The sequence below is a fragment of the Trichechus manatus genome, unplaced genomic scaffold (genome assembly GCF_000243295.1).
Source record: "Trichechus manatus latirostris isolate Lorelei unplaced genomic scaffold, TriManLat1.0 scaffold00097, whole genome shotgun sequence".
In the NCBI taxonomy this organism is placed as follows: Eukaryota; Metazoa; Chordata; class Mammalia; order Sirenia; family Trichechidae; genus Trichechus; species Trichechus manatus.
This window is the reverse complement of record NW_004444033.1, coordinates 4,269,564-4,290,224: the sequence shown is the minus strand read 5'-3', so window position 1 is coordinate 4,290,224 and position 20,661 is coordinate 4,269,564. Positions and strand designations below refer to the sequence as shown.

The 20,661-nt window shown below is 40.0% G+C and overlaps 1 protein-coding gene across 3 annotated transcripts in view; it reads right to left on the bottom strand.

Annotated features, from left to right (window-relative positions):
* Positions 1-20,661, bottom strand: part of NRF1 (nuclear respiratory factor 1) — a 160,167-nt gene that overhangs the window by 69,654 nt on the left and 69,852 nt on the right. For all 3 annotated transcript variants that reach the window (XM_004382662.2, XM_023737100.1, XM_023737101.1), the window contains 2 exons: positions 18,840-18,966; positions 8,837-8,977 (listed from right to left, as the gene is read on the bottom strand). In XM_004382662.2, coding sequence (XP_004382719.1) covers positions 8,837-8,977; positions 18,840-18,966 — 268 coding nt within the window. The remainder of the gene's footprint in view (positions 1-8,836; positions 8,978-18,839; positions 18,967-20,661) is intronic.

The window sequence follows — 20,661 nt, the reverse complement described above, 5'->3', positions numbered from 1 at the left end:
CAGCTGATATTTGACAAAGGCCCAAAGTCCATTAATTGGGGAAAAGACAGTCTCTTTAACAAATGGTGCTGGCATAACTGGATATCCATCAGCAAAAAACTGAAACAAGACCCATACCTCACACCATGCACAAAAATCAACTCAAAATGGATCAAAGACATAAATGTAAAATCAAAAACGATAAAGATCATGGAAGAAAAAACATGGACAACACTAGGCGCCCTAATACATGGCCTAAACACGATACGAATCATAAGTAACAATGCACAAGCACCAGAAGAGAGACTAGATAAATGGGAGCTCCTAAAAATCAAACACTTACGCTCATCGAAAGACTTCACCAAAAGAGTCAAAAGACAACCTACAGACTGGGAAAAAACTTTTGGCTACAACAAATCTGATCAGCCTCTAATTTCTAAATCTACAAGATACTACAAAACCTCAACAACAAAAAGACAAATAACCCAGTTAAAAGATGGGCAAAGGATATGAACAGGGACTTTGCCAAAGAAGATACTCAGGCGGCTAACAGACACATGAAGAAATGCTCATGATCATTAGCCATTAGAGAAATGCAGATCGAAACTACAATGAGATATCATTTCACTCCAACAAGGCTAGCATTTATCCAAAAAACACAAAATGATAAATGCTGGAGAGGTTGTGGAGAGACTGGAACACTTATACACTGTTGGTGGGAACATAAAATGGTACAACCACTTTGGAAATCTATTTGGCATTTCCTTAAAAAGCTAGAAATAGAAGTACCATACGATCCAGCTATCCCACTCCTTGGAATATACCCTCGAGAAATAAGAGCTGTCACACAAATAGATATACGTGCACCCATGTTCACTGCAGCACTGTTCACAACAGCAAGAAGATGCAAATAACCTAGGTACCCATCAACGGATGAACAGATAAACAAATTATGGTTTATCCACACAATGGAATAATACGCAATGAAAAAGAACAACGATGAAGCTGTGAAACATAACATGGAGGAAGCTGGAAGTCATTATGCTGAGTGAATTTAGTCAGTCACAGAAGGACAAATATTGTATAAGACGACTATTATAAGAACTCAAGAAAAGGTTTAAACACAGAAGAAAACATTCTTTGATGGTTATGACAGTGGAGAGGGAGGGTGAGGGTTACTTACTAATGAGATATTATTAGAATTAGTATTAGAATTATCTTAGGTCAAGGGAAGGACAGTACACACTACAGGAGAAGTCAGCACAACTGGACTAAACCAAAGCTAAGAAGTTTCCTGAATACAATCAAACACTTTAAGGGACAGAGTAGCAGGGGTAGGGGTCTGGGGACCACGCTTTCAGGGGATATCTCGGTCAACTGGCATACCAAAGCTTATTAAGAAAATGTTCTGCATCCTAGTTTGGTGAGTGGTATCTGGGGTCTTAAAAGCTTGCAAGTGGCCATCTAAGATGCATCAGTGGGTCCCGACCACCTAGAGTAAAGGAGAATGAAGAACACCAAAGACACAAGGAAAGTATTAGTCCAAGAGACAGAAAAGGCCACATAAACCAGAGACTTCATCAGCCTGAGATCAGAAGAACTAGATGGTGCCTGGCTACCACCAATGACCGCCCTGATGGAGCAGGAGAAAGGTGGGGTGCAGAACTCAAATTCTAGTAAGAATACCAGACATAATGGTCTGACTGAGACTGGAGGAACTCTGGAAGGCATGGCCCCCGGATTCTCTATCAGCCCAGAACTAAAACAATTTCTGAGGCCAACTCTTCAGACAGGGATTGGACTAGACTCTGGGACATAAAGTGATACTCGTGAGGACTGTGCCTCTTGGCTCAAGTAGATACACAAGACTAAATGGGCAGCTTCTGTCCGGAGGTGAGATGGGAAGGCAGAGAGGGTTAGGAGCTGGTTCAATGGACATGGGGAATCAGGGGTGGAAAGGAGTGTGCTGTCCCAGGATGGGGAGAGCAATTAAGAGTCACATAACAATGTATATATAAATTTTTGTATGGGAAAAAAATAAAGAGACGGAATGGAAACGTACACCTAGAGGAGAAGTAGTTATTTTTAGCTACAATTTGAGTACAAAGGCCAGACCTGTGCTTTTAAAAACTAAACAAAACAATCTAAATTAAAAACTAACGGAATGGTTTCTATGTGAAACATGTTAACCCTGTGAAGAACATCTTCCTGATGCAGCAATCACTGTGCTGAGTGTTTCTGAAGGTTTCCCTGAGAACTGGTGAAGAATTACTATCCCGTTGCATCATCACTCCAAGGGAATATTAGAGCAACAACGATCATCCCGGCGAGAGTAATAGGACAGTAAATTCAACGGAGGGAGAGGGAAGGGAGAAGGGAAGAGAAGTAGATTTTAACCGATAATACCGGACAAGTCTTTTCAGAGGTGTTTCTTCCATAATTATAATCTTTGTCTGGATCTTTTCTAACACAGATTTGAAAAAGATTTGCAACCTCCCAAGAACAAGAGAATCCTATAGGGCTCAAGTGTGGTAAAATAGCAGAACTGATTTTCCACTAGGAAAATCTTAATTATTGCTTAAAGCCTTTTCAAGAAACTATGTAATTCCTTGAGAATCAGCAGCACTGGCATCAACTAGCAGACTCTCAGGTCCCACCCAGGCCTACTGATTCACTATCCGCACTGGACCAGACTCCCAGGTGTGTGCACAGTGACGTTTGATGGCACTGACTTAACCCATTCTCTGGTCCTGTCTGTAGCTTCCTAGAAAAATGTGCTAACTGGGCTTTGAAAATCTCTGAAAAAGGTGACTTCATTATTTCATTGCAAATGAATTCTAGGTTGTAGAACCTACCCCAAATTAATGATTTCTTCTGCAAAGCCTTTTCTCAGCCACCTCTAATTCCTATGCAAGGTGGGCGGACAGACATGGGATAAGTTCTAGTCACTATTTTCAAAGTTGCCTAGAAATTAAAGTTTTCATTACATCACTAAAAATACTACTTTACCAGAGCTGCTTCTTAAAAGAACAGGGCATTTAGTTCACATAGAACTTAAAACACTCTGTTACAGGTAATTCCTATATGTGTAGGAGACAATTTTTATAGTCTTTAGAGCAAGCCAAGAAGTTCTTTTAAAGCAGTAAATGTTTAGTGCAGATGAGCAGAAAGACTCAACCTGGGTTTTACAGGAAGAAAAAAGAAAGAGAGGGAAGAAAGCACTGACAATATGGACTGGACTCCAGATTCAACTCCTGCCACTGGCTCGCTTCATAAACAGCCAAACTGTGTCCTTAATTTATGCCTCAAATTTTCAATCTTCAAAATACGTTGTCACATGTATTATTCCAGTTTACTGCTATGCAAAATAAACATTCTAGGTCCATTAACTTTCTGTATAAAGCATGAGTGAGAGACAGTGTGTTCACTCAAGCTTTATAGAGAAAGCTAATTTTAAAAATATAGGCACACATGGAATTAGTATTAATAATTACAGTAAAACCTGAGAAAGCCAGAACCTGTATAAGGCAGAAACCTGTCAGAGAAGGAAAATTCAAATATATTCTACTAATAGAGAGGAACAGAAACTGGTAAAGACTGCAGCCTGCAAAAAGTGGAAAACCTGCAAGACCCGGAAAAACAAGGCAGTCTCATCAAGTTCCAGCTCTAATAGGTTTCACTGTAGTAATAATATCATACATGTTTTAGTTTTCAAAGCACTTTCCCCATATAATACCTCATCTTTTCTTCCTCTAATTCCATAAGGTAGGAGGCATGTATTATTTTTACATTCAGAAGATGAAACTGAGAACCAGGGATATGTAGAAGAATTGGGATCAGAGACTAGGCCTTCTTACTCCAAGTTAGTATTCTTCCCAATAAACCATGCTGTCTTTCTAATTTGTAAAGAACTAAAATAATGAACATGTAACATCAAAACAACACTGAACACAATTTACTCTCTTTGGATGATTGAGAACACATCTTAGGATCATAAACAGAATTGGATTTGTAAGCTAGGGTCTTCAACATAAACATCAGTCATCTCCACAGCATTCAGCCAAGATGATTAAGAAAGATATCTGGTTAATCCACATCCATCTCTATTATAGTAAAAACCCGTTGCCATCGAGGAGATTTTGACTCATAGGGACCCTATAAGACAGAGTAGAACTGCCCCACAGGGCTTCCAAGGAGCAGCTGGTGGATTCGAACTGCTGACCTTTTGGTTAGCAGCCCAGCTCTTCACCACTTCGCCACTAGGGCTCCCTCTATTATAGTGTACTTTGCTAATTCTGGAAACCCTGATAGAGTAGTGGTTAAGTGCTACGGCTGCTACACAAAAGGTTGGCAGTTAAATCCACCAGGCGCTCCTTGGAAACTCTATGGGGCAGTTCTACCCTGTCCTATAGGGTCGCTATGAGTCGGAATCAACTTGATGGCAACGGGTTTTTTTTTTTGGGGGGGCAAATTCTGGAACTTTATCACTTCAAAGAAGTCATGAATTACCATTTGGTCTGAAATCTAGAATTGGTGTCCAGTTAAAATTTACATTGTCCTTTATGGCTATAGACCATATCTGAGCTCTGCTTTGCTGAATATAAAATAGGAATTATATATATACCCTGTAGGGTAAGGATTACTATAAATGAGATACCCTTGTAAAGAACTTGGTAGCATGCCTTCCAACACATGGTAGCTACTACATAACAGAAAAATTATAAAAAAAAAAAAAAGAGCTGTTGATATCTTCACTTTAACAAAAAGAAATCTTTGGAAAAAACAAAGCAGAAACATCATCAAACTTGCACTGAAAAACAATTCAAGTTTAATATAAAGTATGAAAATACCTGATTGTGTTTCTCTGGTTATAAAAGTAACTTATGCTTATTCTACAAAGAAAATGAAAATCACGGATAATGCTACCACTGTCAATGTTTTGGTATACATCCCTCCAAAGTTTTACACACACACATGCACAGGCACGTTTTGTGTACATTTTGTGTGCATGTTTTAGACAAACCAGATCAATCAACTCAATTCTGCGCTCTCTTAGAAAAAAATCTACTCCCCCAAAAGAAAAATAAACCCTTCAACCCTCATATTAGAGTATATAAGAAATGCTGTTTTCCAACTTGTTTAACTTAATATACCACATGTATTGTTCTACTAGGAGCCCTAGTGGCACAGTGGTTAAGAGCTCTTCTGCTAACCAAAAGGTCAGCAGTTCGAATCCACCAGCCTCTCCTTGGAAACCCTATGGGACAGTTCTACTCTGTCCTATAGGGTCGCTATGAGTTGGAATCTACTTGATGGCAATGGGTTTGGTTTGGTTGGGGATTGTTCTAATAAGGAGCCCTGGTTGCACAGTGGTTAAGCACTCAGCTGCGAACTGAAAGGTCAGCGGCTCCCTGGGAGAAAGTTGTGGCAGTCTGCTCCCGTAAAGGTTATAGTCTTGGAAGCCCTGTAGGGCAGTTCTATTCTGTCCCATAGGGTCACTATGAGTCGGAATCAACTCAACAGCATTTGGTTTTGGGTACTGTTCTATTCCAGCAGAGAACATCATCATTTTTAGTGTCCAGTATTTCACTGAATAGTAAACTTTTGGTCTCTCTCCATGTAAATTCTAAATACCACAGCCATATTTTAACCAATCACACTGTTCCCAAATTTTCCTACCGTAAACAATGCTGTGATAACAGTGAACAGGCATCTTTGCTTAGCTGAGGGGCATGACATGCACATTCTACATTTTGATATGCACTACCAAACTGCCCTCTGGAAAAACTGCCAATTTACATTCCTATTGGCAGTGTATTGAAGTGCTTGTATTTCTATACCCTTGCCTATCTCGGTTTGCTTTGAAATAAAATCTTGCTTTTACTACCACAATTACTAGTGAAAGCCTTTAGGATCAATTAGGAAAGAGCTATTTGGCTTAGGTTAGGGAGACTCTAAGGAGCCCTGGTGGCACAGTGGTTAAGCGCTCGGCTGTCAACCAAAAGATCTGTAATTGGAACCCACCAGCAACTCCATGTGAGAAAAGACCTGGTGATCTTCTCCTGTAAAGATTACATCCTAGGAAACCTTGTGAGGCAGTTCTGCTCTGTCCTATAGGTTCACTATGAGTTGGAATTGACTGGATGGCACACAACAACAACAGGGAGAAGCTATCTGAGGAAAACACACACACAAACACTACTGAGACGGAAAAAAAAAAAAATCCCAGGATCCAGATAATCAGAAATCACCATTTAATTGGAAGCTGGGTTTTCATCATTCTGCTCAGTCCACCTTACTATTTGTTTTTATTTGGTATGTTTTATTTTTCAGTCATCATCTATGGGCAGAAGGGAAATGAAGGACTATATGACGATAAAGCAAATAAACACCTCCAACAAAGTTAACTGAATCTGATCGATGACTGGGCACCACTCCCTTGGATCAACCGCTTCACCCCGCTCTACTGATTGCGTTGTATCAAATGTTTTACCCCCCAAATGATAACCAAAGTGTTTGCTCTGACTTCTGTGGCCATCAGCCAATTTCACAACAATCAGTATCCATGATGATTTAACGTAAGAACAACCTCGGCCTGTTTCAACCTAACACCCCAATGTGACAGAGGAAGAAAAATGGCCATCCCAGGAGAGGAGTCTGCCCAACACAGTACCCTGAACCAGAAGCCTGGCCAGGCTCTGAATGCGTTTTATATCTAAAGATGCAGAGTAGACCCTTCACAGCAATCAGATAATCAGATTCACCTTATACTTCTTTAATCTGACCAACAGCATGGCCCTCAGGACAGAATAATAGCAGCTATGAAATGGCATTTAAAAAGTTAAGATGATGCTTTCCCTTTGAACTACTATTTAGAGATCCTCCAAGTGTCCACAGAAAGGTCTATGAATCAAAAGACTGCAATTTAGCTTTATACTGGTGAAATGTAGTATGACTTCAGACCAAGGCTGCTGGTTCAGACTTCATAAGGGAGAAAGTGCTACCTTCTGAGCAGCATCATCAGCGTCTGCACCGAGTGAGCCTCTACTCAGGAGACTTGCAAACCAGTGACCACCTGATTCATGTTTGCTCTGATTTGGGTCATTTGTTTAACTGATATTTACTAAGTATTATTAGAGAACAGGTGTTACTTTAGGTGCTGGGCAGCTTCACTAGACAGCAGTGAAGAACACAAACTAAGTCCCTGCTCTTGTATTCTAGTTGGACAGACAAACTGCCAACAATTATAAATGCTAATAAATAATTTCAGGTAGTGACAATGCTATATAAAGCAGATAAACCAGGGGATGTAACAGGCAATGACTTGGTGGGGAGAAGCTTCATTAGATGGGATAATCCAGAAAGACTCGTCTCAGGAGGCGATATGTGAGCTAGACTGGAATAAGAAGAAGCCAATCACGCAATGATCTGGGAGAACAATGTTCTAGGAGAGGGACTAGCAAAAGTGAATGAATGAGCTTGTGGTGTTTGACAAAAAGAAAGAGGGCCAGTGTGGCTGAAGTGGTGAATGAGAGAATAGAGAGACGAGGCTAGAAAAGGCCAGATTCTACAGGGCCTCAGAGACCGTAGCAGAGTCTGGATTTTATCCTAGGAACAATGGAAAACCATTAAAGAGCTTAAACACGGGAGTGCTATAACCTGACTTAAGCACTGACAGCTGCCTGGAGAACGTGGAGAATGGACTGCAGCAGCGCAAGAGTGGAAGTAAGGGGACCAATGACTACTGAAATAGTCTCCATGAGAGATGCTAAAGGCTTGGGCTAGGGTGGTGATGGGAATGGAGAACATCAGATTCAGGGTACATTTCAGAGAAATGACATGACTTGCTGATGAATTAGATGTGTGGGGGCATAACTAGAGAATCAAGTAGAGTGTAGGCAATCAAAGGTTCTTTTCTGGACACGTAGAGAGGTCTAATAGGGATAGAAATTGGGGTGTAATCAGCATATAGATGGGCTATAAAGCCCACAGAACAGGACAGGATGAGATCACTTGGAAAGAAACTAGAGTAGAGGGCTGAGGCCTGAGCCCTGGGACATGCCAATATTGATGGGATGAGAAGAGGAACAGGAAGTGGCAGGAAAGGGTGGGAGGGAGCATCCAGAGAGGTAGGAGGATATCCAGGAGAGTGTAGGGGTCACAGAAACCGAGAGAAGAGAGTATGTTCTGGAAGGGACGCAATAACTGTTAAATGCTGCTGAAGACTAAATAAGAAAACTGACAACTGGATTTAGCAAGACAGAAGTACATCAATAAAGAAATAAGGTGGGGAAAAATGTGTTATTTGATCTTAGTCAACCTATCTCCTTTGAAGTTAAAAATATATATAAGGTACAGTCTCAGCAGAATTACTGAGCTATGCTGATTTATCAGGCTAAGTACATTTTGACTTTCTCTTCTCAAAGGAAGAGCAAGGGATTCAATGAGTTTTCTGTTCCTATTCCCCGGGGAGAGGAGCCTTACTTGGCGATAACGTGGTGGTATTTAGAGTTTACATGGCACAAAGAGCAGCTCAGCCCACAAGAGACTAGAAGTTTACTTCCCCACTTGATAGTGATTTATCAAACTCCTAACACTGTCCTGTTTAAACCTACCCTAAGCTAAAAGTTCCTTTATCCAACCCAAGGGCCCAAGTGAGAGGATGACATGCCAGCAGGAGGGACCTCATCCCAGCACGACATGTTCTTTTCCAAGGCCACGAGTATTTCATTCGCAGGACTCCAGCCTGCACCCCACTCATGATATCACTGAGGACAAAGCTCAAAAAAGGGATTGGAGGCTGGCCCACAGCTGTGCCGTTTGTCTCTGCATCTCCTCCTCATTTCCTGCCCCTTACCTGGGTCATTTTGTCCACAGAGACTGGAATTCCGTCGATGGTGAGAGGCGGCAGCTCAGAGTTAACCTCTTGTGGTGCGGGGGCGTGTTCTGCCAGGGCTGACTCCAGGTCCTCCAGGATCATGCTCTTGTACTTACGCACCTGCAGGGAATTAAGGACAGAAGTAAACAAGATGCCCGACAACCAGGGAGGGTTGGTGCCAGGCAACCAGAGAGTGAGTGGGGCTGGCCGCCCTGAGCCACTGCAGAGCCTAAAGGACAAACACTTCTACCACCAGCAGATAAAAATGCCCGCTGGCCCCAAAGACATCACACTAAATGGAATTAAATTAAAAGATGATGAAATTACAGGTAACCACAGAGGAAAGGAGCCAGTGGAAAAAGTTTTATAGAAACACTGCTTCTGAGTTAGAATCAAGCTTTTCCGGTGAGTGCTGGTCCGCCACCTACTCCAGATCTAGCAGCAATGCATTCAGTACTCTTTGGCACTTCCCAGGCCATATGAGGTGCACCTGGCTGTGGCAGTTAATCACCAAAATCATTTTCAAGATCCTACGGACTTAGGTCTCTCAAACTCTAAGAAGCCTAGTCCAGACTGTGCTACTTTCTCGCAAAGCCAGACTATCAAACAGAGGGGAGATTCAAGTGCACAAGAGGCTGGACTGAGAGGAATGAGAACAAACATGACATGTATATTGTAGCTGGGGTCAAAGGTGCTGCTATCATGAGGGCCTGGGGCAGACAGAGTCCCAGGAGGCAAAGCCTCCTCCCTCTGGTACTTCCTGGTGACAGAGGGGAGCGTGAAGCTCATGATGCCTCGTATCTCTGACAACCAAAGGCATGAACTAGATATTGTTGCTCTGTGGCTCCATTCCCCTCCACTAGCAGTGAAGCGTGTCTCAAAGACAGAGAACTTAAGAGCAGCACATCTGTACACGCACACATTCTTCCATCATGGGCAGACAGGGTAGAGAGACACTGGATCCTACAACCACCAATAATGGGCTCATCCACTTAGAAGAATACACAAGGGGGATGAGGACACCTTTGGGGATAACAAAGAAGCCACAGGGTTATGGAAATGTGACAAGATGGGATAGGAAATTAACTTGCTTTCAGGGCTCAAGACATTATCTTAGGAAAAAAGGAAAGAGAAAATGAGGTTTCACTGGAGTTATGACAATGTTTGAGTCCAGGGTTTCCTGCTAAGTGGACTGGACTCTCAATCAAGACACATATCCTTGTAAGTATCTCATTATGAGGAGTAAAAGAGAAAGATTCCTATACCCCATTCCGTTGAGTCGATTCCAATTCATAGCGACCCTACAAGATAGAGTAGAACTGCCCCATAGGGTTTCCAAGGTTGTGCTCTTTACGGAAGCAGACTGCCACATCTTTCTCCCACGCAGCACCTGGTGTGTTCCAACTGCTGCCCTTTTGGTTAGCAGCTGAGCGCTTAACCACTGCGCCATCAGGGCTCCTTAAGATTCTTATAATCCACCCCAATGTCTGGAAAAGTAAAAATTATTGTTGGCTATGTAGTACTACTTCTTCAGTTACACAGGTCAACAAGTAAGAGGATAAAAGAAAAACAGTGCAAACTTGTAGAATCATCACTCTACAGATTCTGTTTTATCCTGGTTTCTAACACAAACAGGAAGTTTTAAAATTACTGCCTTTATATTTATTGTAATAAAGCAGCTGGTATTGCCATGGCAACTTTACAGGATTATGTCTTCTGCTTTCTAGGTTTCTGTATTCTATGCAGTGTTTTTAATCTTCCAACCCACAGAGAAACCGAATCTTAGAAGCCTAGGTTCTGGTCTCCAAACTTTAGTTAATGTAACAGGTTAAATCATTATAGTAGTGTGTAGGTCCACAGTTAATACTTAATGACAATATTATAAAAACTTCACTGTTCTGGAAACACCTGCCATTCAAAAGCATCAGGTTATTACTATCACACAATTAGCGAGTTTCAAACAACTTCAGCCATTTTCACAGGTTAGCAAAACTCTAGGAATTCATATCCAGGTACTTAGCTAAACTTATCAGTACTAAAATTCCTTAAATGTATCTTGAGTTTAAAAAAAAAAAGCTGGTACAATATCCCTAATAGCAATGGGCAACAAAACAACTTCAGCTGTGACCACAGCATTTCTAAGTTTACTTAGTTAAGTAACTTTTCCCAAATTATAAAACTAGCATTTCAGTTTCATCTGATCTATCAATTCTGAGATGGATTTTTTCCCCACATTTTCAATTCTCTGAAATTGGGATACATCTTAAAATTGCTGTGGACCAGCCCACAGTTGGGGCCTAGCTGTCACTGCTGGAATATATGCAAACATGGCTGTTATCCCTGGGGGTATGACTCCAACCCCTTGCCTTTTTAGACAACAAACTATTCAGCACCACTTGAGAAAGGATTGTGAGTCTTGGCTGTTTGTCTGATAACACTCCCAAAGACGCTTTCTTGTAAAAGCAAGACGCACAGTATCAAACTTGCCGCAGCTTGGAAAAAAAATCTCAGTGACAACAGCAGAGAACAATGATGACTCTGAAACAAGAAGTATATATTTCAGAAGTGTTGAGTGTTGGACTCTGAATGTAAAGATGTTTTAGCAATATCTTAATTTATTTCACTACATCTTCCTTCTTATGCATACAGAAAAATGATACATGATAAAAATCTCAGTAAGCCTGAAAGAGCTCTTCCAGTAAGTATAAAATAAAAATTCTAAGTGATAAGAAAGTGTTGCGTCAGTCTGTCAATATTTTTTTCCTTCATGGTACATAAAATAATGGTGCATCTTATAACTGACAGTGTCACAGATATGATGAAATACAGGTTTGTTTTCCAACTTCTGCCTCTACTCCAAAACCCACAGCTCAAGCCTTTATCACTTCACACCAGTACGTCACTGTCAACTAACTGGTTTCACAAATGAAGTTAAAAATCGCTCAAAAACAAAATCAGCTGGTCTGCCTATAATCTCTCTTGCCTTCAATTCATTGTGTGTATTACTGCCATTTGAAATTTTCCAAAATACTGACGACTTATCAACAGCTACCATCTACTGAGCACTCACTGTGCTCCAAGCACTACAGGCATTATCTCACTTAATCCTCACAATAATTCTGTAACAAAAATACTATTACACCCATTTTGCAGATAAGAAAACTAAGGCTTACTTAATAAATGTAACTTTCCCCAAATCATATAGCTAGTAAGGAGTATCGCTGGGAATCAAACTAATTTTTATCTAGTCTTAAGGCTCATATGTTCAGCCACACCAATATCATTTATCTTTTTTTCCCCTCAAGAAAACTCCTACAGCTCCCCGCTTCTCATAGGATGAAGTTCAAGCTTCTCAGCCTGGCATTTCAACTTTTCCAATAATTCTCTACTCTGTCACCAGGGCTACCAGATATAGTTGTGAAGGTTGCGCCTGCCCAACCCTATAGACTATGTGAATGGCTCCCTCTTGAGCTCCCACTATACAGCCCATGGAGTCCTACTGGACAACTCTGCTCACTACCTTCCTCTCTCTTTAGCTGGCCTGTCTCCTCATTAACCTTTGCATCAAGTAAGTTCTTTCCTGCGTCTGGGTCTTTATTCTGCTTCCTCTTATTATCCATCTTTCAAAGACGAACTGAGAAGACTTCCCAAGTGTTCTCACCATAATTCTCTTCCTTCTTTAAACTCCTACAGACTAAAATAATCATTGTGTCACTTACATGGTTATTTCCAGGTTTCACTGTACACAACCAGTAGGTGGAATCAGATCTGTTGTTTATTATTTATTTTTTACATATGTAACAAAATATTTCACATATTCAGAAATACGTAGATAATAAGTTAACAAATATTCTCATAATTACCAGAGATGGAGGGTTTAGGGTGTCTATAGGAGCCATTAAAGTTCTGGGCACGGAATGTGCCTGTTGAAGATTTAGGAATTGGCTGGTAGAACCGTAAGGTTGACGGGCCTTTCTAAGCAGGGCTTCAAACCGGTTCATTCCAGTTTGAACCCCTGCTGAGAATTTGCATTTCCACCCCACATATACTGAATCAGAATCTACATTTTAACAAGTGATTCATATGCATAATAAATTTTGAGAACCACTGCTCTACTAGTGGTTCTCAGAAATGGTCCCTGACCAGCAGCATTAGCATCACCTGGGAACTTGTAAGAAATGCAAATTCTCAGCAAGCGTTCAAACCCTGTTTCTAAGTCAGGTTGCAAAAACACTGCCAGACAAGATACCATAATTCCTTTGTATTCCTGAAGCTTTTCTACATAAAAGAGTCTTCAAGAAGTTCCCATAGAAGACAAAAAATATAATTTTACCTATGAGTTCCTCTAAGACTGAAAATATATTGTCATCTGAAGTATCTAACAAAGAGATGCCCAGCACAGAGCCACTCTTGGAGCTGTGACTCTGAAGCACACTTGGCCCCAAGCCAGGCCACAGGCTGTGGCCCATGAAGTTGTATTGGCTTCATCCTATTCGCTCTCCAGCCCCAGTGTCAGCCTCCTTTTCCTTTCTAGCCTCAGTTCAGATTTCTAGTTGTTTTGTTTTTTCCCCAGGCCCCTAGTTGTGAACATTGAAACCTCAGAGAGCTTAGCTAGATCCTTATCTCATACTTTATATCTGACAATGTTAGTTATTTTTTAAATAAACAAATAAACAAGCAATAAGGCTTACTTTATTACTTTTTAAATATGGTTCCACATTTCTTAACTTGAAGCCATTTTTTAAAAGCCTATATAAATAAATGAATGACTTAGAACAAGAAATCAATACCAACTACAGAGTCCATTCAATCTACTGGGAAGGTGGAATTACACAAAGGCAGAATTCAACAAAGACTTTCAAAGAAGCTAGGTGATAACCCTGGAGCTACCTCTGCCTCTGTGGCTGTGAATAATTTCTGTACCTGTAGAACTGGTTAGTCATATCCAGTGTATCCCCATCGAAATGCTATGGATTATTGACTCTGAGGAAAGAGCTCCACCTTCAGAAACTCCCATGGTTCTTCTGAAAAAAAGATGGAAATTGTCTCTGTGTCCCTCAACAAAATATTCCCAGCCTACTTCTTTCTACAAAGCTCACAGAAGTGTATGATATGGCAGCAAGCCACCAAGAGAATGCCCTCAAGGCACGGCAACTTTAAAATCTACCACTCGCCAACACTCCTCATGCCAGCTCTGCCTAAACATCATAAATAGGAGATGATCACCAACTTTAATTTCTACTGCTCCCCAGTGAGGCAGGTATTATCATTCTTAGTTTATGCATGAGGACATCGAGCTACAGACAGGAAAAATCAATGTGGGGAGCCATTCCAAAAATTAAAGCGTAAAAATTGTTTTCACAAAAGTAGAGTTTTTAACTCCATATGCCCACTAAGTGAACACCAACTCTGTGGGTCAGGACTGAATTAGCTTGCCTAAATGTTGATAACTCTATGTTTACTATGGGAGCCAAGCCTTCACTAGGATTGATACTCAAAAGGACCAAAACACTCAGTAGGTCTTTAACTTGCTTTGTTTTAAAGACCAGACGCTTAAAGAGGCAAAGGTTTTAAACTTCAGAGGACATTAGATCTGAAGGTAGTGGATCCCATGCAACTTAGAGAAACTTTGAGTTTCTGGGTAAGAGATTCTCATTCTCCATCATAGGGAAAGGCTCTTTCTCAAAGGTAACCTAGTTTTGACTTCTTTCTCATTACCTGATGTTACAAATATAGACAACATATGTAACCTATGAACCTGGTAGCTCCTCCATCCAGCCATCCAGCCTACAAACATTTATTATTCATCTACTGTATGCTAGGCACTGACCTAAGGAAGGGCTAGAACAAAATGGTGAGCAAATGTACCAGTCTCAGTGTCCATTATTGTGCATATTCCAATCTAGTGCAGAAGAACACAAAAATGTGTAAAACTGGGATGTGTGCTATAAAGGATGATACAACACAACTTCACAGATTTTTACTTTTCAAGCTCTCAACTTAGATCCAATGTAGGATTTGGATTTAGAATCCAAATCTGCACTTAAAAAATTTCTGAATGCTGCCAAACATGTAAGATGCTTTATTCATTCAACAAATATTACCAAGTAACTACCAGTTGCACTGTGCTTGGCACTGGGAGATAATGAGAAAAACCAGATCCAGTCCCTGCCCTCTTGGAGCTTACACTCTAGCTGGGGACAGACATCAATCAAATATCACACAGATAATGTGAAACTACATTTGTGAGAAATGGTCAAAATCGTGAGAGTTTAGAATAGAATGGGGGGCTCTGACCTAGTCAGGGAGGTCAAAGAAGGCTTTACAGAGGTAATGTCAACTGAACTGAGATCTTAAACATGACTAAGGGTTAATAAGGTGAAGAAGTAGGTGAGGGAGAGCAAATCGAATCTCTGTAAGGGCAGAAGCAGAGTTTGTGCAAAGTGTTGAAGAGAGTCTCTTGCGGCTGGAATGGAGAGAAAAGTGAGGGAGTGGAGCAAAATGAGGCTGGAGACCACAACTTTAGAAGAGTGGACCAGTGCTAAGAAAATGAGATGAAATTTGAAAGCCCACAGTCAATACTCTGGACAAGGCTATGGGAAATGTAATACTCTTATCACGCTGAGGGCAATCCCTACTGTGGCTAAACCTTGGCTCTGCTATTCACAAGTTGGGGGATCTTGGGCAAATCACTAAACCTCTCTGAATTAGCTTGCCTAAATGTTGATAACTCTATGTTTACTATGGGAGCCAAGCCTTCACTAGGATTGATACTCAAAAGGACCAAAACAAATGAAAATAATAACAACAGTATACCTACTTCTCAAGAGTTATTGTCTGAATTTATTGAGAATATATGTTCAAAATTTATAAATGTGCTGTTGTTGTTGGTTGTTGTTAGGTGTCATCGAGTCGGTTCCAACTCATAGCCACTCTAGGTACGACAGAATGAACACTGCCCAGTCCTGTGCCATTCCCACAATCGTTGTTATGCTTGAGCTCATTGTTGCAACACTGTGTCAATCCATCTCCTTGAGGTTCTTCCTCTTTTTCACTGACCCTCTACTTTACCAAGCATGATGTCCTTCTCCAGGGACTGGTACCATTTATTCTTCCAGCAGTCCATGGTATATTCAATATTCTTCACCATCACCATAATTCAAAGAATATTCAATATCCTTCACCATCACCATCACCATAATTCAAAGGCATCAATTCCTCTTAGGTCTTCCTTATTCATCATCCAGCTTCCACATGCGTATGAGGCGATTGAAAACAACATAGCTTCGGTCAGGAACACCTTAGTCCTTAAAGTGATGCTTTTTAACACTTTAAAGAGGTCTTTTCAAGTAGATTTGCCCAATGCAATGCGTCATTTAATTTTTTGACTGCTGCCTCCGTGGTTGTTGAGTGTGAATCCAAGTAAAATAAAATCCTTTGCAACATCAGTAGTTTCTCCGTTTATCATGATATTGCTTACTGGTCCAGTTGTGAGGATTTCTGTTTTATGTTGAGGTGTAATCCATGCTGGAGGCTGTGGTCTTTGATACTCATCAGTAAATGCTTCAAGTCCTCTTCCCTTTCACCAAGCAAGGTTGTGTCATCTGCTTATTACAGGCTGTTAATGAGTCTTTCTCCAATTCTGATGCCCTCTTCTTCTTCATATAGTCCAGCTTCTCCAATTATTTGCTCAGCATACAAATTAAATAGGTATGATGAAAGGATACAACCCTGACACACACCTTTCCTGACTTCGAACCAGACAGTATCCCCTTGTTCTATCTGAACAAGTGCCTCTTGCTCTATGTACAGGTTCATCACGAGCACAATTAAGTGTTCTGGAATTCCTTTTCTTGGCAAATGTTATCCATAATTTGTTATGTACACAGTCAAATGCCTTTGCATAGTCAATAAAACACAGGTGAACATTTTTTTTGGTATTCTCTGCTTTCAGCCAGGATCCGTCTGACTTTCAGCAATGATATTCCTTGTTACATGTCCTCTTCTGAATCCTGCTTGAATTTCTGGCAGTTCCCTGTTGATGTATTGCTGCAACTGCTTTTGAATGATCTTCAGCAAAATTTTACTTCTGTGTGATATTAATGGTATTGTTCAATAACTTCCATATTCTGTCGGATCCTCTTTCTTTGGAATGGGTATAAATACGGATCTCTTCCAGTTCGTTGAAGTCAGGCAGTTGTCTTCCAAGTTTCTTGGCACAGACAAGTAAGCACTTCCAGCATTGCATCTGTTTGTTGAAACATCTCAATTGGTATTCCGTCAATTCCTGGAGCCTTGTTTAACACCAATGCCCTCAGTGCAGCTTGGACTTCTTCCTTCAGTACCATTAGTTCTTGATCATATGCTACCTCCTGAAATGGCTGAATGTTGACCAATTCTTTTTGGTATAGTGACTCTGTGTATTCCTTTCATCTTCTCTTGATACTTCCCGTATCGTTTAAAATTTTCCCCGTAGAATCCTTCAATACTGCAACTCGAGGCTTGAATCTTTTCTTCAGTTCTTTCTGCCTGAGAAATGTCAAGCGTGTTCTTCACTTTTGGTTTCCTATCTCCAGGTCTTTGCACATTTCACTATAATACTTTGTCTTCTTGAGCCACCCTTTGAAATCTTCTGTTCAGCTCTTTTGACTTCGTTTCTTCCTTTCACTTTAGCTACTCGATGTTCAAGAACAAATTTCAGAATCTCTTCTGATATCTATTTTGGTCTTTTCTTTCTTTCCTGTCTTTTTAATGACCTCTTGTTTTCCTCATGTATGATGTCCTTGATGTCATTACACAACTCGTCTGGTCTTCGGTCATTAGTGTTCAACGCATCAAATCTATTTTTGAGACGGTCTCTAAATTCAGGTGAGATACACTTAAGGTCATATTTTGGCTCTTATGGACTTGTTCTAATTTTCTTCAACTTCAACTTAAGCTTGCTTATGAGCAATTGATGATCTGTTCCACAGTCAGCCCCTGGCCTTGATCTGACTGATGATATTGAGCTTTTCCATCATCTCTTTGCATAGATGTAGTCAATTTGACTCGTGCGTATTCCATCTGGCGAGGTCCACGTATATACCGGCCGTTTATGTTGTTGAAAAAAGGTATTTGCAATGAAGAAGTCGTTGGTCTTTCAAAATTCAATCTGTAATCTCCCGTGTCCTTTCTATCACCAGTGCGCTAGACTATACAAACGTTAGTACAACAAACTCTGTAATCAACAATTCTATGAACATGTAGAATATGCAAATAATACTTCTAAAACAGGATTAAGTTCTATGTATGGTTCTGTAACCTGCTTTTTTCACTTAATATAGCACCATCTGAAAACACTAATGATGATCTATATCATCACGTTTAATGGCAGTATGGTGGTCCCGTCTATGGGTGAGCCATGGATTTATTTAATCAATCCCTTATCTTTGAACATTCAGTTTATTCTCAAAAAAAAAACAAAACAAAACTATAAACAGCACTGACTAATATCCTTGCACACATATCTTTGCTCATTTAATAAATTACTTCCTTGGGATAAAATTTCAAAAGGAAGCTGGGTTTAAAAGTGTATATCTTAGGCACTTTTTATTCCAGTTGCCAACCTGCCCTCCAGAAAATTACAATACAATTTAAACTGCCTGTTTGTCACACCATCATTGCAGGTTATACAGCTTTTCCACATCTGCCAATACGGCTTTTTGTTTCAACTCATATTTCTTTGAAATTTTTTATATGCTTGTTAACAAACATGTATGTTAGTTGTGTATGCTGATGTAATTACTTTATCTGACATCTATACACACACACCTCTTTTTTTGGCTGAACCATTTAAAGCATATTTTGCAGACATCATGACGTTTTACTTGGATGAGGAGCGGGTAGAGTGATAACTATTATGCCAGACAGAGGATGAGAAGCATGTGAACCATAACCTACAGAACACAAAGGGTATCTGAGAACATAGCTCATTTCTACTAACCACATTCTCCAAAGGTGCTGCACCAAACACTTTAAAGACAGGGTTCGGTTTGGAGGGTGAGATACAGAGGACAATAGCTTGCTGTCCCACTCGAGTAGTATATTCATCTAACGTGGCTCGGAGTTTCCTGAATAAGAGAATGCAAAGAGAATAAAAAACTGTTGAAGAATATAAAAATTATAGTGACGTAGACACAGATAAAATATACTTTGACTTGAGAAAATTTATTTTGATTAGATGCTTTCTTTTACCCTAAATGTGAAAAAAGAAGTGTAAGGTTTGATATCCTTTCAGCAGAAATATATATATGCCCTTCTCTTATAGGCCAATGACAATTTTATGCTATGTGTAATTTACCACAATTAAAAAACAAAAACAATGACTAGCCCTTTGATATATGGGTCTACTGAGGGTTTGCCTTGGGACATAGCCATGACAGAATGCTGAGTATCATCCTTCTTGATCTTAACAACACCAAAGGGGTTTTCTCTTACTGCGACTTATAATAACAAAGATTACTGCTGAGACCTCCTCCTATAGGCTTTATTACATCATTCCCATGTTTAATGAAAGGGGCTCGAATGACTTGTTTCTAATTTCTTTGATTGATATAGTCATTGTTTATGTCTCATTGACATAATTTTATCCAAAATGCTAGTTTAAAAATATTTTAGCTTCCAGGTCTTCTTTGTGTTGTAAACAATATCTAATTCTCAGTCCTGCAGTGTTTTACAAATGAAGACGGGGTGAAAAAGGCTTTTTAAATATATCAACACTGGATGAAGCAGAAATGCTGTGCATTTCCTCTGAAATCATGGGAGATTATTTTAAAGTTCTATGTTATGTTACGTAAGTCTTCTGGGAAGACAGTCTACCCTTTCAAAGGACTGGTGGGTCTTGCCAATTCAAGTGAAGAAAAGCCAATGTATCTAAATGAATGTTTTCTTTCCTTCTCCAAAAGTATGTACTTTTGTGTTTGTGCCCTTATAGCAATAATATTTCTACAAATAGCAATGGTATTTCTACAAATAGCACACTCTAGTTCCTCCTGCCCATATCATCATTAGAGGAAATGGGAAACACTGCTCATCTAGTGATATATAACTTCTTTGTATGCTGCATGTTACTAGTAAATACTTTTAGGTTTTTCCTCTCTAGGTGAAATCACTTCAGTTTATGATCTGCTTTTTATATCTTTAATATAGACTTTGTTACATATCATTTATATGGGCTGGCCCTCCATTTGGATATAATATCACAAGATAAATTCAGAAAATTTAGATATAGTATGTAAAATGCTACAAAGAAAAACTTCTAGAACACTTTACAGACTCAGTTTATAATATATGAATGCATGTTATACAACCTGTCAAAATTATAAGTCTTCAATGCACCACACCTGTGAAATCTTTCTGTTGTAAACCTACAAACTCTTTAGAAGAAATGAAAATGAACATGGACCATTTACCAAAAAAAGAGGATTTCCCAGATCACCCCCACAGAAAACAGAAATCACTGTATCTCCTCCACCCCCTGATCCTCCTATTTTCATTAAAACCAAAAAACTTGTTGCCGTCAAGTCAATTCTGACTCATAGAGACTGTCAAGGACAGAGTAGAACTGCCCCATAGGATTTCCAAGGAGTGCATGGTGGGATTCGAACTGCCGACCTTTTGGTTAGCAGCTGTAGCTCTCAACCACTACGCCACCAGGGTTTCCCCTCTTTTCCTTACTCCACTGTATTTTTTTTTCGATAGTACTTATCACCATCTGACATATTACCTGTTTATCTTATTATTCCCTCCACTAGAACATAAGATCT